Source organism: Cupressus sempervirens, chromosome 3 (assembly GCF_028749045.1).
Source record: "Cupressus sempervirens isolate cs-2001-9-10 chromosome 3, ASM2874904v1, whole genome shotgun sequence".
Taxonomy (NCBI): Eukaryota; Viridiplantae; Streptophyta; class Pinopsida; order Cupressales; family Cupressaceae; genus Cupressus; species Cupressus sempervirens.
Genome location: NC_143120.1, coordinates 1,048,979,298 through 1,049,006,139, shown reverse-complemented (window position 1 = coordinate 1,049,006,139; position 26,842 = coordinate 1,048,979,298). Strand labels below are relative to the sequence as shown.

The following is a 26,842-nucleotide window of genomic DNA, read 5'->3' as shown; positions in this document are numbered from 1 at the left end:
TGACATAATATTTGGAGGAAATGATAAAGAAAGTGATAAGTTTTCTGAAGAGATGAAAAATGAGTTTGAAATGAGCATGATAGGAGAGATGAAGTTCTTCCCAGGAATGCAAATTGTGTAGAGAAAATATGGGATATTCATTTGACAAGCCAAGTATCTGAAAGACTTGTTGAAAATATTTGGTTTAGATAGTTGCAAACCTGTTGGTACACCCATGATAATTGGTCACAAGTTATCTAGCAAAGATGATACACCTACAATTGAGTAAAATAAGTACAGATCTATGATTGGAGAATTGCAATATTTGACTCACACCAGACTAGATATAACAAATGCAGTCAGGATTGTAGCTAGATCCCAAGCTGATCCTATAGAGTATCATTATACAACAGTGAGGAGGACATTCATATATTTGAAAGAAACATCTGATTATGGGATTCAGTATGATAGATCAAGTGATTTCACTTTGTGCGCATATATAGATGCAGATTGGGTAGGCAGTATGGATGACAAAAAGAGTACCAGTGGTGGAGCATTCTTTCTTAGAGGAAGATTGGTTTCTTGGATGAACAAGAAATAAGATTGTATTTCTTAGAGCACAACTATGGCAGAGTATGTTATTGTAGCAAATAACTATAATGAAGTTATGTGGATGAAGTAAATGTTGAAGGATATTGGGATTGAGTTCATAGAACATGTTATCATTTACTGTGATAACACAAGTACAGTGAGTATCTCTAAGAATCTTGTATTGCATTATAAGACAAAGCATATATATATATATATATATATATATATATATATATATATATATATATGTCTTGAGAGAAGAGTCAACATAAAAGGAGATAAGATTGGAGTATGTAAGTACTAAAGATCATATTGTAGATATATTTACGAAGCCTTTGCCTAAAGATACTTTTGAGTAACTAAGAGGTATGCTCGGGGTTATGTCCTACCTACTTTTGAGTAGATGATGCAGAGTGTGCATAAGTCCAGTGGTACAAAGCACTATGGTTAGACTGGACTGGATGCTGATGCTTCCTGTATGGGGGAGTATCGTGTATGTACTGAGTCATTGAGGACTCTTGGTATTTGGTATTTGGTATTGAACAATGTCTTTGGACACTTTAGATGATTGAAGAGTTGAAGAAGTAGTTGTAACAATTGGTAACAATTTATATTTTTTTTAGGCCTCTGACATTGATGTCAATGGGGGAGATAATGTACATGAAAATATCTCCCAAGCTATAGGGGAGAAGAACTCATAAGTATGTATGAGGAAGAGATATTTCTCTAGGGGGATTTAGAAAAAATCATGTAAAAGAAGCAAGAGTATGCACATGATGTGCATCTAATGTATTGAGATCTTTTAGCGCGCGAACAAATGATGCTAGCTAGAGGACTTCAGATTGATGAAGAGGATTTGATAGCAACATAGTATGGTTTGGTATTCTTAGAACTTAGATGTTTTTCATTTATGTTGCCATCAATTCCAAAGGGGAATGTTAACATGAATGTTGATGACACTACATTGGGGGAGTATTCTAAGCATTGGAGAGTATTGATATGTTGCATTCATGACTGTGTTTGTCATTGATGTCAACATAATAATGTCTCTATGAAGACTAGGAGAACAACAGTCAGAGATCTTATCGATATAGACAATGGTTTGATTGTTTGGGATATGTTCTAGACTATGTCTTGATGACGTGGTTAAGTGCACAGAGTCTAACTCGATGGCATACAAAAGTTGTACCTGATTTACTAGGAGTAGTGCAAAAATAGAGTATTGGAAAATAGTGTTATGATGATTAATTGATATCTGTCATTTGAGATGTAATGAAGAAGTGTGTAGTCACACAGTGATAGAGGATAGTTGTATGATGATGTCAGCGAGTGCGCAAACCTTGGTATCACACGTGTGAAGTTTTGTATAGACTGTGAGCCGACAGTGCTATTGTAATTGTAATTTAATTAATTATCTTATTATAATTAATTGGGAAAGCCTCAAGGCCAACTCAAGGATTTATTATGAAGATATGGTATAAAGGAAAGTTGTTTTCCTTATTTGTAATGCATCTTGGATCGGAAGATCAAGTTGAATGAGAAGTAAAATTGCGAAGTGTGAAAAGGAGCAAAATGCTTATTGAATGTGAGTAAGTGATCCAAGGAATTACTGGATGCACAATATGAGATCTAGTTACAAGATCTAAAGGAGAAGAAGTTCGGTTGATAGGACAGAGATAAAGGAAGGAAGTACATTCCAGTTCTAGTATTCTGCAAAGAATAATACAAAGATCATTTGGATAGTGGGTTCATTCGTCTTAACCTTGAGGCTATTCGGGTGGTGGGTCTAGTTGTCTTCCAGAACTCCTAATGTTGTACTGAATGTTGTAACAGACTCCTAATAGGGTCTATCCTCTAACGAGGAATATTTATATCAATACATCATCTCGTGGGCACCATCCTCATCGAGATTTTTCCTCTATTCAAGGGTTTCCCTAGTTAACATTTCTAGTGTTTATTGTGTATGAGTATCTTGTTGTGGTTTCAATTGATATTACTCACATAGTTAAGTTTGTTTAAGGTTGATGATTGTGATAATAATTGGATAACTAATTCACTACCCCTCTCATTTATACCAGTGGACTATATATTCTAACATGTCGTGCTTTGGAAAAGTGACTTAATTGCTTCTCAAATATGATTATGAGTCAAAATTTAACCTTTGTGTTAGGAAAACCACATACTAATTTTGATATATGTTCAATAAACCCCAATAGGGTGTTTGAAAAATTGTCCTTATTATGCTATGGTCATTAGGTGAAAAGTTATGAGTAGGAAACCATCAAAATAGGGCTACAAGACCTATTTGGGCTTAACAAAGGAAGTATACTTGAACTGGGTAATGGGTATGTGCTAATGGTTGCTCCGAGTTATTTTTAGTCCTTTGAGGTTGTGAACATTCTAACTTAGTGCTACCAAGAAATGGTTGTGAGTTGTTCCATGTTACTCTCCTTGGCCTCAAACAAAGTAACCCTCCTACTACTTAGTTATCAAACCTTAAAATACACATTAAATATTCCATGTCTAATAAGTCACCGATGGTTGTTTGATTTTATCCATCCATCTTAGACACTCTACATCATGATCCCATTTTCTTGTTGTACACTACCAAGGGACATTGATTCACACAACTAATTTTGACCCTTTATTCAATCGCTCTATTGATCTACATCAAATTGAAATTATAAATGATACCATTCAATTGATGTAACTTTTCACCCATACTTACTTGAAGTTTAATTAGCATTTCCTCCTCTTGCTCTAGCACAAAGATCGCCCATCAATCCTCGTAGCAAAGTCCCAATCAAAGACAAAGATACACTATTAAGATATACCATTGAAGTTAACATACATATTCATGTCCTATTCAATTATATTATGTTATTATATAATATCAATTGAAATTATTCTTTAGAAAAACAAAGATTACATTCCAAGCTTGATAAATCCAAATATGATACTCCATAATAATTCCATCAATTACTCACTCCAAGGAAATAAAATTAATGAGCCTATTCGTATTGGAAAAGCTCACACGATTATAATTCAAATGACTAGCACTTTACTATAAATTTAAATCATAACACGACAAAAGAAAAGTAGAAAGAAGTAGCATTTAATTGTCTCCTATATTACTCTTAGAACATGCTACCATTTGCTTTAACCTTATTGTGGTACATTTAAAGTTTGTACTAAAGGTTTTATTTAATATCAAGGGTTTGTTGTTGATCATATTCTCTTTATTTGGTATAATTTGTATAATAGCGTATGCAAACGTGCGCATACATCACAAAAATAAATAATTTCCATCAATTATTCACTTCAAGTAAAGAAAATTAATGCGCTTATTCATATTGGAAAAGTCCACACCATTATAGTTTAAATTACTAACACTATACTATAAATTTAAATCATAACACAACAAAGGAAAATCATAAAGAAGTAGCATTTAATTGTCGCCTATATCACTCTTGGAACATGGTACGATTTGCTTTTACCTTATTGTGCCACATTTTAAGTTTGTAGTAAAGAATTGCGCGCGTGCGCGCGCACACACACATGCATGCACACAAATGAAAGAAAGATTTTAATAATGTCCATGATGTCAAAGCAACCTACGAGACCCCTTAAACTAGCTCACATCTTAGAATAGGGTGCCAAAATATTGAAATATTTGCAACTTCATCTTCAAATATGCTATTTGACAATGAATTTTGATTTTGCCTTCTCTAGCTGTGTCTCTTCAAATAAGGTTCTTAAATTGTTCACTTCTAAAATGTCTATATGACTGGGACACATGTCATTGTATATTGGACACTCCGTGATAAAATGTTGCTCTATCTGTTCCATTCTCATGATGCAAAATAGACACATTCACTCTTCCTATTCTTCCTTAGGTATCATCCGTTATCTATGTTTTTTCTTCATAACTTCTTGTGAGGTATACGATCTTTGATATATTAGACATTTTTACGTCGATTTCGTTTTAATCATATAACACTCTTGAATATTTTCCTCACAAACTTTTTAATTTCTTCATTATTATCTTTTATCTATAATGAATTTTTAAAAACCATATTTTTTCATAGTAAACTATCTTTTAGTAGCTTAACAAAAGAATTAAAAATATATACTCTATTTTATAATAATTAGAAAAACAAACACAAACATCTAAAGCGATTGGAATCTTTTAAAGTGAAAGCTCCCGCCATTCAAATTCCCGTTTACATCTGGGAAAGAATAGCGCGAACAACCATTTTGAAAAGAACATGTAAAAATCCCATCTTTCCCAATCTAATCCATATCAGATCCTCATTTCTGGAACTATCACAGCCAAGGCAAATAAAACTCTTCTCGCGTTCAGGAAATATCCAACAACTAAACCAATGGCGAGGGGCAAAAAGGACATGGAAATGGCGAAACAAGGTTACAGGGAAGCCAAAAACAGGGGAGACCACGAAGAAGAAGCCCGCTGGGCCAACCAAATTGGCCATCTTCTCAAAGAACGAGGAGAATATGTAGAAGCTCTCAGATGGTTTCAAATCGATTACGAACTTTCTCTTAAGCATCTGCCTCAGAAGCAGCTTATGCCCACGTGTCAATCCATTGGGGAAATGTACTTGCGCCTCGAAAGATTTGACGATGCACTGATTTATCAGGTAATTCGCGATACCCATTTACCATTACTTATACACATTCCACACAGTAAATACCCATTGCTTTTACTTATCATTTATTTATCTTATAAAACTCATGTAACTTTATCATCAAATTCCAAGATGGTCGGCGTTGCTTTGAGAAGTCTCAGACTGCATACGCAATTGAAAATCGATTATTTATCAGGGACAGGCTCCCTCCGATTCTTTGAATATTAAACTGTAAACCCTAAAGCCACACATTTTATCATCTTAACTCTAAATTCTAACATTATATCCTAAAATCAACGATCCGAACTTCAAATTTATATTCTACATTTTATACCCTAAAAACAGCTTAGCGGCAGGGTTCATCTCTCTCCTTTTCTTTCTAAAGATGGAATCTCCCAGACTGGCATCAAGACAGTCTGTAACAAACATTACATTTTAAATTATTTTATCTGTTAATTATCTGGATTCACCAGACAGATACGTTCACATCACGCCAATGTGCTCACCTATCCATACTGCGCCCTGACAAGCGAATCCCAAATTCCCTAAGACATACACAAAACCACATCAACATGCAGATCACGTAGCACCGGGAATTGGGAGTATCAACTATTCGGTTTGAATCCAATGCACGATAGTGCTTGAAAATATTCCTTTGGGAATTTCCTGTCTTCGTGGGATCAAATAAATTGAACTTGGTTAGCAGCTGCGTTTCCTAGGAATAGGATGGTTGCTACATGGCTATCGCTGCCACCAAAGATATTTGTTGTGGCCTAAAGGGGAGAGTCAAGGCTACCCAAAAGGGAAACAAGTGCGGCGAAAACAACAAATGATATCAACAACAATAGGAAAATGATCGTCTAGAGAAAATGAAACAAATTCTGAATAGTTCTAAAGCATTGAAGGAAAAGAAAGTATCCTTGATTTGTAAAGCGAGAAGCCATTGTTTTCGAGACTAGCTATTTGTGTTAGCTAAAACCAAAGATTTTTCCTGATAATAAGCAAGCTAACTAATTAATTAAAACTTGACAGTCACGAGGATGTTGGAGGAAGGAGCAAGTTGCCACTACAAGCGTAGTGAAGCCAGCTCTAGAGACATTAGATTTGCAGAGTCCATACTGAATAAGTTTTGTTTCTGGATTCAACTAAAGAGATATTTTTGCATCGGTGCTTCAGATCACACCCTATGATCCATCATCAGGATGTAACAAGAAAATTGGATCCATAAAAAAGATCTCCTCCAGCTCTCCTGTTGCATCTTGATGATTGATCACAAAGTGTGATCCAAAACACTGACGTAAAATATCTGACATGGCTGAATTCTGAAACAACACAGAGCCAGCTCCATTCAAAAATCTAATTGAGCAGTCTTTGGTGTCCATTGGATAGCACTAATGTCTCCCTAAGCAGCTTGTATACTAAGCTAGGGGGATTAATGCAACTGATTTCTCATACTTCTGTGAGTTGGGAGTTACAAATCCTTTTTCATGGAGCCGATGATTTAACTCTTTCCTCAAAAAGTTATAGTCCTTAATAATCATTGTTATATAATTATAGCTACTGGTCTATGTCATTTGTAGCAAGTGTATGTAAAATTCAATGAGGAAAACACTTGTAGGAATTACTTGAAGCATGAGGAACATTACTCTAGATTTATTCACATTGGAGTGTGTTAGTTGTGCGTAGAGTCGCCTTTTCATTTTCTGAGGACCTCCTTCAAATCCTTACCTATCTTTGTTCGAAGCCTTTTCCTCACCATTCATGTGTTCACCGTCCCTTGAAGTAGCTGGTCGAAGTCGCAAGCTTCCACGGTTGTGATCCCTTCCTTTGAACCGCTTTGAACCACTTTGAACCTTGGTTCAAAGTCGTTCAACCTAAGATTTTCATACTAACGCTTTTTCTTTGACAGGAAATATTCTTCATGCGACGGCTTTCTTTGAAGCACTTTGAACCACTTTGAATCTCAGTTCAAAGCAGTTCAAAGTAGTTCTTGATTGGAATGATCGGTGGTAATTTATTTCTGAAGTACAGTGCGCCGCCTTTTCACAATCAATTGAGGGTCCTGTCAGAATACCAAGAATCAAAAGATTTTGCCCTTTTTCCGAGGAGGAAGTCGTCATTATTAGAAGTGGGAGAATAGATCTTCGATTTGAGGAATGATCAGATATTTGTACGAAATCAATCATTGTTAATTCATGTGAGAAGAGAAATCATTAAATGAAAAGCTCATGCAACGACGCTTCGGACGTGCCAAGCTTGATGTGAGGTGATGTGTCATCATGCCTATTAATTATCTAGTACTTCCGCATGTAAACCTCTCCTTTAATAAAACCCATTCAGTAGCTTTGTGAATTACTTTGCAAAAAGCTGATTTCGAAGAGAAGGAGCTGTTAAGGAAGATAGAAGAAGTTATTTGGTTTCCAGCGGAAAGCAGGTGAGAGTTTAGAAATCTTTGTTTTGTTCTGCAAATCTGTTATTTTCAAAGGATTGTCTGCCAGAGGTTTTGCTTGTTTTGTTGAGAATGAAGTCAGTCTTGCACTTTTTTGGCAATGCTTCTAGCCTTGAATGTAAGAGACCGGTGATCTGTGATACAAACTTAGAAAGGGTAAATGTAGAGAAGCTGCAAACGAATTTTCTTGAGAATACTAAGGAGATTAAGGGGTGCATGGAAGTGTTAACAAGTGGGTTAATTGAAGCCGCTGCCTTTCCTCCTACTTTCGTAAACCCTAAGCCTCTGCAACTTTGCATTGACCATTATGATGTAAGGAGTAGAAGCATAGTAAGTGAGAATGGAAACACCATACTTTCCATCTCAAGGGAAACAATTTCATCTGTTTTACAATTAATAGCAAATACCTTTGCCGCATTCTCACCCACTCAAGCTTTAGCCGAATACCAAGAAACCCTTAGCGTATTCCGAAACACCCTTGCCAGGAAATGGACCGAAGTTAACTATGGAGGTGGGTCTAGGCTGCCCAAGGTCATTACTAAGGATCACATGAAACCCCATATACATGACCTGGTTGTATTGTTGCACAGAGTGAAGGGTTCAGCTGATGTATACTTGTTTGAAGAGTGGATGTATAGGCACATTGAGATTATCTTAAAGGTCGAGCAATGGATGGATTGGGTGGAGATCATTGCCAATTCCTTGAGTAATCAACTCAAACGCGCGAAAGAATCCCACGAGGATTTCTATATGGCCTCGTATTTAACTTATTGTATTGCCTGTACATGTGATCTCACTACCCTTCCACATGGGGTATGGAATGAAGAGATAACTGTCTTCCAATATTGTCCTTTGTTGCAGAAAGATAGAGTTTTAGAGGATTTCCGTAAGGTGCATGATGTATCATATGGAAGTGTTTATTTGACTCTGAAAGGTGTTCAGATGTCACGACTTTCTTCTGAATCGCAGAGGCTAGTTCAACAGTATGGGAGTCATTTCATTCAATTTCCTAGGTTCACATATTTGATAGTTGGAGGGTTTGAAGATGAACCTGTGAAGTTACCTCGATATGCCCTTGATTGTTTCATTTTAGCCGAGTTATGCAGACAGCTTTTCTCTGTCATCAAAGATAATCTTCCTCAGGAGAATTGGGAAATGGCTTTCCCTATCAAATTGGGCTCCTTAGTCTGTATTAATATGACTAATGCTTCCATCATCAGAAACAATTTGCTAGGATTCAATCTTGGTTTCTATCACAGCAGGAGAAACTTTGATAGTAAGGGATATGCAGCTTTAACCCTTGGCCTTGAAATCAACCCTTCAGCTGCTCCTCATCTAGAAGATCTATGGAGAGATTGTGGAAATGAAGAAGAAGTCTTGAAGAAAGACCATTCTAGATTAGCCTTACAGCAAATCAGTTCTTTCAGATTGAAGTTCAAAACACAAGGAATTATTGAAGACGGTTCATACCTAATTGAACCCGGTTGGGAGGAGTCAAATGAGGCAAAGTTCCTAGCAGTAGACTGGAGCAAAGAGGAAGAAGATGATATTAATTTGAGGGCTAGATCTATATTAACCTATACAAATGATTGGTTACAGAGGAAAATAAGAGGAAATATCAATGAGTCTTCTCCTAAGGTGATTTCTTCCCTAGGGCCACTTCAATCTGACATTCCATTTTCTCATATTGCAGGTGATGCACTGATTCTGGATAAGAAAGTGAGATCCCCTCCCCATTCGCAAGCTACGGCTCCTAGGACGAGATCCCAGTCCAAGTCTAAGGCCTCGAAGCAACCTAGTATCCAGAAGCAAAAAATGACATCTCAAGGGCAGGTTTCAGATGATAAATTTGTCTCCCCTGATGGGGCAAACGGCAAGGTTCAATTCATTGAAGCCCCGAAAGTAGATCAACCCAAGTTCTTAACTCCAACTAGAGACACTTAGGTGATGTCAACTACCCCTATTGTTCCTTCGTGGTTGTCGAATTCAATCAACAAGAAGCGGAGTCTACAGCCAGTATCCACACCGGTAAAAGACATAGTCACTAGATACGCGGCCAGAGGTTCTAAAACAAAGAAAGTAAAAACGGATGCTTGTCTCACCAAAGACCCGGTAATAGGAAAAATCATAGCAGAGGTGGCCACTTATAAACAAAAGAAAGAGTCTGGGGAGATTGATGATGAAGGGTTCAAAGTTACTTCTGTTGAACTAGGTGCTATTAATAGGAATACTGGTAACAATTTCTTTAAGTTTTCTGCTGACCACATGCTCACACAATCAGAGAAAGATTCCAGAGAAAAAAAAGAATTGAAAGCAATGGTGGTGACAATGGCTGCATACATCGATTCGCTGATCAACCTAGGGGCTGCTCCCATAATCTAGATTCCACAGCCTTTCGACCCAAACTCTGTTGAGAGCCAGCAGTTGATGAAACAGATGCAGAGGGGAAAACTGCTAATTGATGCCATGGTAAATTGGGTGAATAACATAGTAGACCAGGGAAATAAGTTTATTTCTAAAGTTACTAGTGTCTACTCCGAAGGTGAAGCGCTGCTAGGGGAGATTCAAACCTTGATCCCAGTGTGGGAAACAAAACTAGCACGTTGCCAAGCTGTAGTTCTCCAAGTATTAGAGGTTGAAAAATTCGGGGTTCTCAAATTCTTGAATGAAAATCCTATGAAGACCGTGGACCCCTGCATGCTTTTTATTTTGAAAAATAATATGAACTGGAAGGAGTCCATCTACAAAGAAATTATCAAAGAGATACAAGGCATCGAAAATAAGATCACAGAAATGCACAGGGAATTGGTAAAGGACATGAAGATTGTCAATGCTACAGGCATCTTACAACTTGATGAAGGGAATATGGACACTAAAGTATTAACTAGGAGTTTCACCGGAGTAGTAGAACAGATCAGAGACAAAGAATCGCTGAAGGTCGACGATTTCACCTCATTAGCAAGCATCGAATCCATGTTGCGCCTTAATGAGAGCCTGATGCCACGTCAGAATTTGAAAGTGAAGGAGTATAGGTGGCAGAAAGACGCATGCAGAGCTCGGTTGATGAGCTTGAAAAACCCATACTCCCATGCCACGCAGGAATTCATATCCACGTTTCGGAGTTGGAAGCTAGTGTGCCAAACTGTCGGAGAGGAGGAGAAAATCGACGAAGATACCGGAAACTGAACCGTCGCCTGTTGGCGCTCTTTCTTTTTGATAACTGCTTTCTAGTGTAATAACGGTTTCTTGTATTAATCTGATAGGGTTGGGTTTTGATAGAGGCCCTTCGGATTTGAAAAACTATAAATGTTGGGGCATTGAACTGTGTTTTTTTTAGCAAATAGGGGATAGAAGATAGAAGTTAGAGAGTAGCATTTCAATATAGATTTTTTTTGGATAACAGTGATTAGTGATAGTATATGAATGTTTTGGCTTTCAAAGACTTGGTGCATTGAAATTTGAATATACATATATGAAGAATTTCGAATTATGCTTTGAAACTTTGTGTTCAGAGTGTTGAATCATTATTACTTTGTGGATGTGATTTGGCGATTCGAAAGTTCCAGATTGCTGTTACTTGGTTGTAAGTTCTTTTAGTTTCTGTTCTTTGTTAGTGATGCATGTCGAGATTTTAGCAAAAATTCATTCTTTGAAGTGGGTTTTCTTTTTCATATCGGTTGAATCTGTCCATCTTTAAGTAGTCTTTTGATAATTACCTCGCTACCCAGGAGTAGTTGAGAGACCCTTATGCACTTTCGGGAAAAAGTGTGAAACTAATTTTCAATTTATTGTAAATTTGGTAAGGGAGTTGTACCTTCAGAAAATTCAGAGAGGAAGTGTAAAGTAAAAATAATGCTTTCTCAACTATAGTGAGCGATCCTGTTCTTTTATAATATTGGGTATAGAAAAAATTTGATAAACTATTTAAAAGGACAATCCGTTCACTAATAGAGTGCTTCTCTAGAGTTAATGAAGCACATCAAAAATCAAATAAAGTTAATGAAGCAAGCATAATATATGGCATGTGTGAAGACATAAAGTGGTGACATGAATATATATAAAAGGAAAAAATGGTGGAATGATACATACTAAACAAACAAATAATTAAATAATATATTCTTATAATGATAAATATAAAGAAGCCAAGTCAGCAAAGAGTATCAAACAATGATCCTATGTGGTGGCATTTGAAGTTTTTCAGGTGGCACTTATGTGGAAAAGAATAAGAGACGACATCATACAACAAAGGGAAGATGCAATAATGAAGAAATGGAAAGATAAATAGAAGCAATGACTATGGAGAGATTGAACAGATGCATATACAGCGGACAATGATTATGTAATCAAGCAATAATTGTTTTTTACCAAACAACCAAGCATCAATGAGTGGTCACTACCTGACATATGCAGAAAGAAGAATGTTGTGTGTTATGCAGTGACATGTAAGTGATATCTCGATGAAGGGTGCTCCCTTTAAAACCAAGACAAACAACAGAAACAGAGAACAACACAAATTGCGAGAACAAATTATTGCTAAAACTAAAGCTCATAAACCAACGATGAAATACAACAATAAAGAAATCATTAGAGAGAAAATCAACACCAGAAAATATCTTGGGAAAACCCTTCTAGAATGAAGGGAAAAACCCAACCACACAATGAAGATCATTTTATTGATAATAAAAATTCAAGTGTACAATATCCTTTACTTGATGCGAATATATAACAATAGGAGAGACTTTTCACATTATAACCAAAGGTCTTTTGAGATTCGTATAACTCCTATAATTAATTATGACTCTTCAAATATTCATGCCTCAATGCATGTGAATGACACATGTCATTTACATTAATATTACAAATTAAATTTAAGTGTCCTTTTCAGCTGAAGATGACAATAACGGTAATAACGTCCAGATTTCAAGAGATAAAAATCTCTATCGCAGCTACAAACTTTAACACTCCCTCTTAGCAAGAGAGAGATCTTTAGCTGAACAGTCACACAAAATTGTAACAAAAAATGGCAATGATAAATTCAAAACATAGTTCATGGAGTTACTCAACAGGGAAACCTGTAACAATGAGTCATATTCATGGAATCACTCAACATGAAAACCTGTAACAATGAGTCATATTCATGAAATCACTCAACATGAAAACCTATAACAATTACTCATATTCATGGATTCACTCAACATGAAAAGATTTGTAAGACTCATAGCTAAGCCTTTATTCACAGACTCTCTCAATGTGAATTCTTATGGAATCTCTCAACATGACATCCAACTCCCATCACGAAATCTCTCAACGTGATGACATCATGGACTCTCTCAACATGATGTTCACTATCACATAGTGAAAGAGTTATCATAGCTGATGTTACAATCTCATTTATTCACACAAGAATAAAATAGATAATAACAAACTAAGACTTGATTCCATTTAAGTCTCAAATTCTAAAAATACCACAAGCATCACAAGCATATATGAGAATGAAGGGGATTACTTAAACACTCCCTCTTAATTATGAAGCCTTCCTCTGAAGCTAAATAGTCTCTCCCTCTATAAATTTGATTTTCCCTTGCAATGAAGATAATGTGCCACCAAGACTGCAAACAATGTTTGCAAAATCTATGACTATCTCATTGCACCCAAAGGTCCATTATTTAAAAAACTATACACACACATAGTGTAGTTTATGAATCCTTCGCCTAAGGATCATTGTCGTTGCATCTTGCAATCACTAAATTAAATCACTTTATAAATGTTAAAAAAAATATTCTATATCAATTCAGAACTTATCTTTATGATATTGATATTCAACAATTATAGTCATCAATCATTGGCATTTCAAGGTTTCAACATTCATATAGATATATGTACACAAAAGAGATTCTTCTATGAGCTTCTAACAAGAAAACAATAATACTTATCTTTAGTTGAAGTTACGAGCCAGAATCAAAACCATATGATGATGCAAAATTGTGATCACATCCTTACACATTTCAATGTCATTTGGTGACAAAATGCTTTGATCCCAACACAGACTGGACTTCCTCTTTTAGCAATACTTGAACTCACCCAATACTTAAGATTAAGAAATTATTGCAAAGAACAATAACTCTTGAATCAATATCAAATGCTAGCGCAAAATAAATACTAGTGCTCGAACATCAGACTTTCAAACAAGAGAAAGAAATAATGTTGCCCCATATATGGTGAGGTAGCTCCAACACGAGCTTTTATTCTTTACTATCATGTTTTATTGCATCATTTTGCTTCAAATAACACCTTGACAGATATTGGCACATTGAAAATAAACTGACATCTAGTATCCTTTAACCACGGAACTCAGATACAAACGTACTTATGAAATGATAAGATAGAACCAAATTCCAATCATTACTTGTGAATGCAAGATAACCTTTTTATCTTCCTTCAGCTATGTAGGATAACTAATGAAATATATTAGTCCGTCAACTTCCTAATGCCATTTCATAGAAACCTTTAAAATTCTTGATTATAACCTCAATTAAGCTCCCACGATAGAGAATCTTCTGGTCGCTATGGTGGCTTCTCCACCAAGGGACATCTCTAACTGAATAGATGATAAAGATGAACAGAGATATCTTTTAAAACATCAAAAGATAAATCGTGCAAAAGAAACTCCTGCTTTGAATAATGGCCACGAACATGTCCTACATACGTCGCCGAACACAAGAGCAATAATAATTATTATAAACATGGAGAGATGAAAGGCCATGTCAAAACCGTAGTTGCCACACTAGCACAAGTGTTATAAAAGAGTCGACAATAGTAGAACCGACAACTCCATTGAATGCTATTTAACCTTTTTATCAACTGTATATGATAGGCGCTGAAGAATAAAATCGGATACGAATAAACATTTCCGGCCCTCTAATATACTACGATACCTTGACATAACATCAATGTCATTGGTTATAGATTCTATGATGGCTTCTTGTAGCATCTAGTTTTTCACTAACTAAATTTAATCTTGAAATAATTTGATTTCTATCTCCTATTCACATGACGAGGTTTTCCAACAACTGTTTTAACTGAAATAGTCTAACTACAATACTAAACTACCAAGAATACTAAATGAAAACATTAACAATTAATTTACTTGATCAGCTGAAAATAAATATTTAACTATTTTTTTATTTCAACCGAAATTAAATAACAAATGTTCTTGAACGGAAATTCAGATCTAATTATGTAAGATCATTTGACTACCTTAACGTAATAACTATCTTTAAAGTAAATGACTTTCAATCTTAAAAAGAAATAACTAAACTTACAGGTTTAAAAGAACATGCAGATTAATTGTGAAGCTTTCTTTAATGGTTGTCCAAGCTCTAGCTTTGGTGAGAGGAGAAGCATTGACATAGGCTTAACCTCCCAACTGCGGACCATTACTTATCCCCACAGGTTCTAATTTAATAGAACGGCCCTCCCTACCTCGAGGTCGGGCTTGGGATGTTCATTAATCCAACCATCAGAGTATCCAGGTGGGTTGAGGTCCCAAGAATTATTCGACTAAATAACTAAAGCATTTGGACAACAACAAAATCAATTGTTTGGCTATCTTTTCTAATTATTTTGTATTGTGATATAATGTCTGATAACTGAAAATGAGATACTAAACCAAAGCACCAAGGGTTCACCAGGCTAAATGCCAGAATATGGTGAAGAAGGTGCGAAGTATATAAGTAAAGTTAATTTGAAGGCACCAAGGATTCACCGGCTGGTTGGCCTGATTATGGTGAGGAGGTGTAGATGAACCTGTAACAAAATAAGAATGAAATCATAATCAAAACAATAAACAAAAGACAGACTTTAAAAGAGAAACGTTTGGCTACATATCGTATTCTCTAACATAAGGGAAGACGACATACTTGCAACGAATAACAGAAACAAAGATCTTATGTTGATTTAACTTACAACCGACTTGGCATTCATAAAGGTAATAAAAGTAATAAACAAATCCTTACGTGACTCTCTGTCATCGCAGTCTGAGAAGGTCTACGCTTGGCTAAATTCTGCCTCTCTGCTCAGAGTCCCACGGTGGATGATATTGGTTTGAGTGGGTACAAATAAAAATCAGAGTTGGGTGTTGTTGGCACAGTATACTGAACAAGGAATTCGATGAGAATGCGTGCATGTAAAGAAGGCCGATAACGAGGTTGAATGCCGATACACGTTAAAGGTTCCATATATAAATTTGAGCCGACCTTACGACTACCATCAGTTACAAAGATCATAGTTGAAACTTGCTCAAATCGGCTAAAAAGAAAAGAAGAAAAGAGGAAAAAGATTGAGAAGGAAAAGAAGATGAAAAGTTTTAAATATTTAATATTATTTATAATTGTTTTATTTTCTTGATTATGTTTATATTTACGTAATGGTAAGGTGGCATCGTTGGATTAATGTTTTTAATGTAATGGTGCCACTTTATTATTATTTACCTATGATCATAGTTGAGAGAATAAAATAATATTTAAATGATATTATTATTTGATAATTTCTTAAGGTAAGAACTTATGTTTATTTTGTATTGTTTTATTATAACGTTTTTACTTATAGCTCATGCGGTTCCACCATGAAATATGTTGCCAAGTCCTAATAACCTTGCCAGGATAGTTTTTAGGTCAAACTTGTCGCTTTTGATGACTAAACCATATGACCATCCCCTTTTGATGACCTCGTTTCGCAATGCTTCCCCTCTCTCTCCGGTCTTCATCCTATAATCATTCAAAACAACATTCTCACCAAGACATCAATTCAAGATTTATAAATTGTTAATTAAAATCATCAAGTGACCATTAGGAATTTCATCAATATCATAATAACTGACTTGTTCATCATATATGTACAATGACTACTATTAATTGACTCTATTTCACATGATCATGAATAAATCGTTACAATGGCTAGAATTAACTAACTCAGTTTCATATGATAATTAAATCGATATAACGACTATAATTAATTAATTCAATTTCACATGAACATGAAGGGATAAGTAACGGCTATAACTAACATGTTATAACAACAGCTATAATTCACATGAACATGAAGAAATAATTTGGTTCAATGGCTATAACCAATTAAAAATTTTAGGGCAAAAATTGGTATGTAACATACCCACCCTTTTAAATTTTTCATTGTCCACGATGAAAATAATATCAAATTGTACTTAAACAGTTAAAATAAAGGAAATAAAATGTTCAGTTTTCAACTTTTGTGAAAAGGTAGGGATATCTCTAAAAAATATCATGATAATCTTCCTAGGTGGCATTGTCTTTTGTATACTGGTCCGACTGGACCTTGCACTGAGTTACCTTTCGATTTTGTAAGCGCAACTTACATATCTCGAGTATTTTGAGCAGTTTTACCTACCACTCCTGGCTCTCGCACTTGCAACAATTCCCAATCGATCATGTGCTCATGGTGACTAACGAATTTTTTAAGGTAAGACACATGGAAGACGTTATGAATCTTGGCAAGGGCTGGCGGTAAAGCAATCCTGTAAGCCACTGGGTTGACAACCTCCAAAACCTCGAAAGGTCCTACATATGTGGGGGCTAATTTAGCATTCTTGCCAAACTTGATAGTACTCTTTTGGGGCTTAACTCTTAATAACACCTTTTCCCTTGCTGTAAATTCTTTGGGTATTCTTTTAGCATCAACATAACTTTTCTGTTTGTCGTTTGCTTGATTCAACCTCGGACGGATCTAAAGTATTTGCTCTTCCATTTCCTGAAGCATTTGAGGCCCGACAATGACTATGTCTTCCAATCGATTCCAACTTACCGGGGCTTTGCATTTACGACCATACAAAGCCTCAAAAGGAGCCATTTTAATTGAAGACTGATATGAGTTATTATATGCAAATTTGACCAAAGGTAAGAACGTTTCCCATTGATATTGTCGATCCATGCAATAAACCCTTAGGAGGTCCTCTAATATTTGATTTACTTGCTTAGTTTGATCGTCTGTCTCAGGATGATAGGCTGAACTTATATTCAATTTAGTGCCCAAGGCTGTAAACAATGTTTGCCAAAATCTTGAAGTTATCCTAGCATTTGTATTTAAAATAATTTTCTCTGGAACCCCATGTAACTTGAAAATTTCTCTTATGAACTTATGGGCTATCTTAGGTGCTCCATCAGATAAATTCCCTAGTATGAAATGTGCAACCTTAGTTAATCTGTCAACTACAACCAAAATAGTGTTGTGTCAATTCCGGGTCATAGGTAACCCTTGTACAAAGTCCATGGATATTACCTGCCACTTCCACTCAGGTACCTCATTTGGGTGCAACAATCCTGCTGGGTACCGATGTTCTGTCTTCACTCTCTGACATTCTAAACAACCTGCTACAAACTCAATTATTTGTCTTTTCATTCCCTTCCAAAAGTATAAGGGTTTTATGTCAGATAACATTTTCGTTAATCCCGGGTGTCCTGAATATGGGACGGAGTGATATTCACCTAAAATTAATCTTTGTAGTTTAGGGTGATTGGGTACATAGATTCTGTGGCGGTATCTCAACAATCCATCTTCTTCCAGATTAAATTCTGAATACTTGGGATACTGCGGAGCTCTAATAAGTGCCATGTTGATTTTTGTATAAAATTCGTAATATTCTAAATGCTGTAAAATTTGGTCTCTCAATCTGAATTTGACCATACTCATTGCCGAGATATGTCTTCTCTGGCTTAGGGCATCAACCACCTTGTTTTCCTTTCCTTTAATGTAGCTTATGTTGAACTCATAATTTGCTAAAAATTCCAGCCATCTCCTTTGTCTAGCATTCAGATTTTGTTAGGTGAAAATATATTTCAAACTTTGATGGTCGGATAGGAGCTCAAAAGGTTTTCCAATTAAATAAAGCCACCACATTTGTAAAACATGTACTATGGTTGCTAATTCAAGGTCATGAGGTGCATAATTTCGTTCATAAATTTTAGCTTCCTAAACTCATAAGCAATGACTTGTTCTTCCTGCATTAACACACCCCCTAAACCTTCACTTGAAGCGTTAGGGCCCGTTTGGTGAGCGGAATAGGAATACGTATTCTGGAATACATATTTTGGAATACGTATTCTGGAATAGAATGTATTCTTGTTCTCCGTTTGGTTCAGCCAATATTTGATGGGAATTCGCGGATTCGAAAATTTATGTTTTCTAAAATTAAAAAAAATGGAATAGGAATACATATTCCAATACCACCTATTTTGGTGGAATTGCAAAACCCCATTTTTGGGCCAAAAATGGAATACGTATTCCATTTTTGCTTCGTATTCCAATCACGTTTTGGTGCATCCAAACAAGGAATTCACAATTTTTGGAATACGTATTCCAGAATACGTATTCCTATTCCGCTCACCAAACGGGCCCTTAGTGATTACTACAAACGGTTTCTGCGAATCGGGTACCCTTAAGATAGGTGCAGTAGTCAATTTTTCTTTCAAAAACTCAAAAGCTGATTGACATTTTTCTGTCCATACAAATCTCTTTCCTTTCCTTTGGAGTGAAGTGATTGGATAAGCTATCCTTGAGAAGTTTTTGATAAATTTTCTGTAAAATTCAGCTAATCCCATAAAACTCTTGATTTTTGTCACGTTTCTAGGTAACGGCCACTCTTTAATTGCTTTAATCTTAGATGGGCCATTTGACCAGATACTCCTCATATGTTCTGTTCTTTGTGCTTCTTCCCACACATCTGTCCTTTAATCTCCTCAATCTCCTGTGTAGCTAAACTAAATGCTAGAATACTCCACTGCGCTTTTGCAACTTTATCTCCATCACGTTCCTCGTAATATTTTGTCAAATCTGAAATGTTAAACAATGGTGAAATATTCAGTTCAACAGGCAACTCTGCTTCATAATCATTTTTGGAATAATCCTTTTTCACTATTTTGCACGGTCCAAACTTCTTCAATTTCAGCTTATTATATGTACCCATTGGAAATCTCTCTTTTCTCAAATGAACCATGACTTCATCACCAATCCAAAATTCCTTACACCTCCTTTTCACATTTGTCTTAGCCTTATACAATGTATTTGTAATGTGCTTCCTCACCTCCTCATGGATGTTCTTCAAATGTTCAGCAAAATATTTTGCATTAGCACTACTCCTTTCTCCTTTATCCAATTGCCTTAATTCAGAAGCATCTCTGGGAGTGCTCCCATATACAATCTAGAATGGTGACTTACTAGTACTCCCGTTGACAAAATTATTGTATGCAAATTCTACTTATGGTAAAATCAAATCCAAACCTTTTGGCTTATCTCCAACCAAACATCTCAACAATTTCCCCAAACTCTGATTCATGACTTCTATTTGTCCATCAATTTGTGGATGATGTGATGAATTGAACTTCAATCACTCTTCAATTTCTTCCACAACGTACGCTAGAAATACCCAACAAACTTGGTATCTCAATCAGAAAGTATGCTCTTTGGAAGACCATGTAGTTTCACCACTTCTCTGGAAAACAACTCTGTCACATGAACAACATCACTGGTTTTCTTGTAGGGAATGAAATTTGCCATTTTTGAAAATTTGCCAACCACCACAAATATCAAATCATGCTCTTGCTCTGTCCTTGGTAATCAAAAACGAAATCCATGCTGACATCTTCCCATGGCTTCTCAAGTACATGTAAGGGCTAATATAACCCCGTATTTTGCTTCACTCCTTTCGCCATTTGACATACTCTGCAACACTTAACAAACTTCTTCATATCTTGTTGCAACTATGGCCAATATTAATTTTGAGCAACCAAAGCAATGGTTTTATCTCTACTAAAATGTCCAACCAAATCTCCAAAATGCTTCTCCTCGATGAGATTCTCTCTCATGGAACTTCTGGGACTACACAATTAACTTCCCTTGAACGACATATCATCTTGGATAATGAAATCCAACCACTTTGTCCTGTCAAGTGTAATCAGTTTTGTACAAGCTTTCCAAGCTTCACCAAAATCAGGATCTTCCAAATACACATTCTTGAGTTCCTTAAACCCAAAAGCCTTAATTTGCATTTCTGTCAGCAAAACTTGTCTTCTACTAAGAGCATCTGCAACTTTGTTAGACTTCCCACTCCTGTGTTTCAAAACAAATGTATAACTTTGCAAAAACTCAACCCATTTCAAATTCCTTTGATTCAATTTTTCTTGACTATTTGAATATTGCAAAGCTTGACGATCAGTATATAAAACAAACTCCTTAGGAAGTTGATAGTGTCTCCACTTCTTCAATGCCTAACTATAACATAAAATTCCTAATCATTAACATAATACTTTTTTTTGGCATCATTCAATTTCTCATTGAAATAAGCAACAAGTCTACCTTCTTGGCTCAAAACAACTCCTATTGCAATTATCACAATCTATTTGAAACACCTTATTAAAATGTGGAAGTGCTAAAACAGGGTGCACTATAATTTTTTGTCTCAATAGATTGAAACTCTTATCTGCTCCTACAGTCCACTTAAGTTCTTTTCTATCTACTCTCTTTGTTTCAGTTAAAGGTCCACAAATACTGCTAACACCTTTGATAATTTTTTTGTAAAAACTAGCTAGTCTGTGAAAACATCTTACCTTTGTTGGACTCCATGGATTAGGCCATTCGAGAACAAACTTCACTTTCTTAGGGTCCATTTTTAGACCTTCTGTCTATAGTACAAATCCCAAGTACGCCAATTCCTTCTTCACAAAAATTACACTTCTTCAAATTCATCAGCAACTTTTCCTCCCTCAACTTACCAAACACCTTAAGAATGTGCATCAAATGCTCCTTCAATGTCTTACTAAAGATCCAAATGTCATCTAGGTAAACAATGACAAACTCACTTCGAAACTCCTTTAGTACCTCATTCATGAGTCTCATGAAAGTGCTCGGTGCATTGGTTAGCCCAAAAGGCATGACTAACCATTTGTACAATCCTTCCCTTGTCTTGAAAGCAATCTTCGCATGACCCTTCAGTTTTGCCTTGACAAACTTGACCCTATTAGGATCCTCAATATCTTCATACTCAAAGTATTCCTCCAATTCATTAATCCAATCATTCAACTCGTTTGGGTTAAGCTTTCTCGAAAATGTGGGAAACTCAAACTTGATTTTTTTTCCAATCTTGGAGATGGCCTTGAAAAGTCTCTCTTCTTCTGGGTTCATAATTGCCTCTTCTTCAACATTTCCTTCTTCTTCATCCTTACTTTCATCTCTTACGACAAGATTTATTCCTCTATGCATTAGTTTTTCCAATGCTTGCATTGGTCTTTGGAGGGCTCTAAAACCCTCAAGTGTAACACCTACGACTCTTCCACTACGCTCTCTTCCTAGAGACATTTTTGCACTTTCGCTTAACCCTTGTGCAAACTGTCTCACTACTGGTGATTTGTCCACACACTTAGCCCAAACCACAGTCTTGCGTGCAAAGTGCCTCCCAATTGGCAATCTGTTTACACAATCAAGAAATTTTGCTCTGATACCACTTGATGAAGGGTGCTCCCCTTAATACCACAACAAACAACAGAAATATGGAACACAAATTGTGAGAATATAATATGGGCTTCTTATTATCGCCTTCCTTACAACAGTCTACAATATAGAGCTGTACTATCACCTAGAACAACCCTAGATAACCTATAGGCCTTCCTTATATAGACACTTTTTACTTCTCAAGAAGGTTCTAGACACTAAGTTCTAACCCTTGAGGTCGACCAACCTCATACCATAATATTTCATTACACTTTATTACATAAGATTGACTCAAGACAATTTACAAATTACATTTTTGGATGGGTCCACTTTTAGAGACCATAATTAACAAACCGTTGACCCAATGGGCTATTATAACCCCATTTCAGAATCCTCGGCTAGCAATGTACAACAATTAACTGCGCAAGCGTCCATCAGCCAAGATTTTGTCTCATTTCGGAGCCATTTAGACCTTTATAGTTGGACATGAAGTTTGGATAGCCAAAATTCATACCAAAAATCTACAATAATTGCTCCAACACATGTGACATGACAATATAAACTCATGCAATAGGCTGATATGTCAAAGATGAACCTCCATATATGAGATTAGAACAATTTGAGCACATAATACGAACTTACTAAAACTAGGAAGCTCCCACAAGTAGTAACTTTGTACAGGAATAGGCCTTGTGAAAAACACAAAAACAAGAAAGTTGAAATAGAAATATTTTTGGGTGATGCAAGATTGCCCTTACACCCAAGATGCTCCTGCTTCATATCCTCTTTCAAAACATTATTGAATTCCTTTTGAAAAAACAATTAGGAGAATGCAAGACGGGAAGATTAAGAATGGAGATAACATCACTAATAAGAGGGGATTGGTCCAAATGGAGCATATTGCTTCAAAGGTGGTTCAATGTGATAATCACGGGCAATCGAATCAAGTTACAACATAAAAAACTTATCCAGTGATTGGAAATTGCTGCACTAGAAGACTTTGACAGAAAAGACCACAATTGTGAAGGCTTTGGAGAAAAAAAAATGTCGTATGTGACAACGAAAAACCTCATATGCAGCGAATGAACTAGAATATTGTGTCATGTCAGGAGTATTGTCATTTTAATATGTAACGCAAGGCATTAAGGTTTATGGCAAATATGTATATATAGTATGTATTATACATATGATACTTAAAATACCAATTATGAAAAAATGTATAACAATATAAGACATAAATATGAAGTATAAGTTCATGAAGACCTCTATTGCTAGGTTAGTTTCACATTGCATTGAACATTGAACAATGAACAATGAAGGAGATCTAAATTCTAACTTCTATCAAATAACTTAAAATTAAAATAATCAAAGATTAAAGATTGAAATGGCATCAAAGTATGAGTATCATTATATCATCAATCACTCAATGACATCATAAACTTAATTACATCAAATAGCAACAACCATGATATGATCACAAATGTTCAATGTTCAATGTTTCAAACTTCAAATGACAAATATGATAATATCCAAGTCTCAAGTACAAACTACAAAATCAAAAGACAAAATGTCAAGTACTAAAGGCCCGAAGGCTGCCAAAATGCAGTAGAGGCTTCTTAGAGGCCTTTAATCATCCATGTCAACTTGAGGGTCCGGCTCAACAAACTCATCCTCCAAACTCTGAGCCTCTTCAAGGGTAAGAGCCGTGAGAGGAATACAAACCAACCCAGCATTAGAAGTATTTACTTCCTCATCAATTTGTAAGGGCTCCTCTGGCTCTACATCCCATCGTGCTGCAAGGCTCTCCTTGTACACGTGTCTTGTGATCTTTGATACGAAAGACACAATGTACAACCACTAGCTTTTTTGCTTTCTTAGAGGTAAGTTTGTTCCTCTTAAGAGAGTGGATGAAGCTATAAGTAGTCCAGTTCCTCTCAGAAGTTGAAGAACTAGATACCTAAGATAACATTGTAACAATCAAATGACTAGTATGAGAATCAGAAAATTGAAATTGAAATTCATGACTAAAAGACTAAAGTAAAAGTGAAATTGAAATTTGAAAGTGAAAATTAAAGGTTCTAAAGTCGAAGAACATGAAACCTGAGATAGGAGACAGATAGCTTGTGTGGTAGTTGTTGATTTGGGTCCATGACAATTCCACCAAAACATAGGATCCTCTTGTGCGATTGTTTTATGTTGGCCTTTGCTCTAGTTGGATAGCCCCTAAGAGTAGCAAATTTGGTCTACTCAATGCAGACCTTCCTTGCTGTTTCAATGTCATAAGTCCTGTCAATGCACTTGAATAATCCTTCCTTCACTTGAAATTCAAATTTTAACATCAGTAAGTTAGCAAATTAAATATTCATAAGTGCAAGTGTACTAAATTCGATATTGATAATAGATTACCTCATCATCATTCAGTGGTGTAACTCTCCTTGGCCTAGGCATGTACAACTTCAGATTCAATGCATAAGAAGCCATATGTAAGGGAGTGTGGAGGCTGTCCCATCTACACTTAATAATAGGTTGAATGTGTTAAGTGTAAAATGCTAAACTCGGGTCACTCTCTTGCACAACTGCCCTCATTTGGCCAAGCATAGCATCAATGCACTTGTACACATTTCTAAGAGTAGCCACATCCGCATCCCCATAGTTGATGACCTGGAAAACTAGAGTGATGAAAGAGACAATGTATTTTGCATCACTCCAAAATACATTGCTCTTCACTATCTCTTTCACCCTCAACCCCTGCTTTGTCTTGGAACCATCCCACCTATTCCACTCATTTGTCATAACCACGAGTTGCAATGGCTCTTGCGACTCAACCATTCTCTCCAAAAGAATGAAGTAGGATGCATATTGGGTCTTAACTGGTGTCAGGAACTACTTCCTTGCAAAGCTCTTAAAAAGGGCATGTTATATGTGGTGATTGCAGATAAACATCTGTACATCTCTAGCATCAGTCATTACTCCCTTAATCTAGGGAATCTTCCCCATGTCCTTTAGTGCATTGTTCATGAGACGCACACAACATGGAGTCCACCAAATATGTCTGTAAGCTTTCTCAAAAGTCTCCTTGCAGCTGTACACAGAGGTGCTGCATTTGTTACTACTTGGACTGCATTATGTGGCCCAACCTACTCAATAGCATCCTAAAGTATATGAAACTGAAAATCAGCATCCTTTTGATGCCCTAAACAATCAATAGCCCTGAGAAAAAAATGGCCCCTCTGTGTATGTAATGATGATATTGATGAGTGGACGGTTCCTAATGTCCGTGGCACAAATGACGGTCCTCCTCCCCCTACCACTAGCTGCATCATCTCCTTATAATAAGGAGACTGTGTCACATGAAGAGGTATGCCATTGGAAACAAGAAATCTACCAATGGCCTCCTCTATCTCATCTCTCAGGTTGACATTAAATAAATCAACGATGGGGTTACTTTCAGATGACACCTTTCTTTTCCCCTTGTTGGCTTGTGCTTCAGGCATAGCACTAGATGCAGAAGCAGGACTTGAGCTCACCCTGCAAATGATGTAGCCGTAGGTCTTTGTTGTGGTCTATCCCTAGGACTAGGAGTAGAAAAACATGGTTGCCCCTGCTCATAAGCCTTTTGAAGACTCTGAATTTGTTGCCTACCAGTCAAGGTGGTAGGTACCTCAATGCCCAAGTCATCTGGACAACCCCGAAGATTGGTGAACTCAATTTTGTAATGCAAATTTTCGATTTCATTAAGAACTTACATGCACCCACACCTTTTCTTGTCCAAAAGAAGAAATATGCATTCACTCTAGTGATGCTCCCAAACCATTTTGTCTTACAAAAGTTACATTTCCACTTCTTTGTACCACCACTTGCAATTGTCTGTGCAGTTATCCTTGTTGCAAACTCTCTGAGAGGAGATATAGAGTCATAACTACCCCTAGTCCACTTTTCCAAAAGAGTGGAGGGGCAATTTGTAGCTGGTTGACCGGGTGGCCAATTATCTGTTGATCTGTATTTGTTTCTTTATTCTCTTCATCATGCTTAGCCTCAGGGTTATAATCTTCTTGGCTGCTATGAGAGTGTGCCTCTAAAATCATCTCACCTTCAATGTGATTTGACCCTCTTGAGTCATGACTTTGAGAGCTCATTTTCACACTGCATCTCAAAAATGAAAAAAAAAAACTAAAATAAATACATGCTTTCAGCCTATGCCCTTCTTCAAAATAACTATTTTATTAAAGTAACATTTAAACGAAATAAAAAATTGGAAATGAAACAAGAAACATCTACTAAAATCTAGAAATTAAATTCAACTAAGAACTAAAAGCTACAAACTATAAACAAAAACAATGATCTTGACTTGAAAAATCAAAAAATAAAATTAAAAAACCATGAAAAACCCTACCTTTTGCTTCACAAATTTCTTAAGCAAGCTGAAAAGTTTTGCTTCTCCTCTTCTTCTTGCTCCTTCTTACTCCTTTTTGCCTTCCACACACTCTTCACTCAAATAATCACCCTTCTATGAGCTCTTCACTCTTCTTCTTGTTGCTGTCGCAAAAGTTAGAAAACCATGGAATGAATGGAAATGAGAAAATAAAGAGATTTAATGGGATTTCAACTTCTACATGGGCCCCATATACCCTAGGGTTAGCAAACATTAAAAAATATTATAACA

The 26,842-nt window shown here is 36.2% G+C and overlaps 1 protein-coding gene across 8 annotated transcripts in view; it reads left to right on the top strand.

Moving 5' to 3' along the window:
- The first annotated feature begins 4,825 nt into the window (after nt 1-4,825).
- Nucleotides 4,826-26,842, top strand: part of TSK (tetratricopeptide repeat (TPR)-containing protein) — a 133,906-nt gene continuing 111,889 nt past the window's right edge. For 4 of the 8 annotated variants that reach the window (XM_089822969.1, XM_089822965.1, XM_089822970.1 and 1 more), the window contains exon 1: nt 4,827-5,228. In XM_089822969.1, coding sequence (XP_089679095.1) covers nt 4,956-5,228 — 273 coding nt within the window. In that variant the 5' untranslated portion in view covers nt 4,827-4,955. Of the gene's footprint in view, nt 5,229-26,842 lie in introns of all 8 variants that reach the window. The other 4 variants (XM_089822968.1, XM_089822964.1, XM_089822971.1 and 1 more) reach the window with 2 other exon arrangements.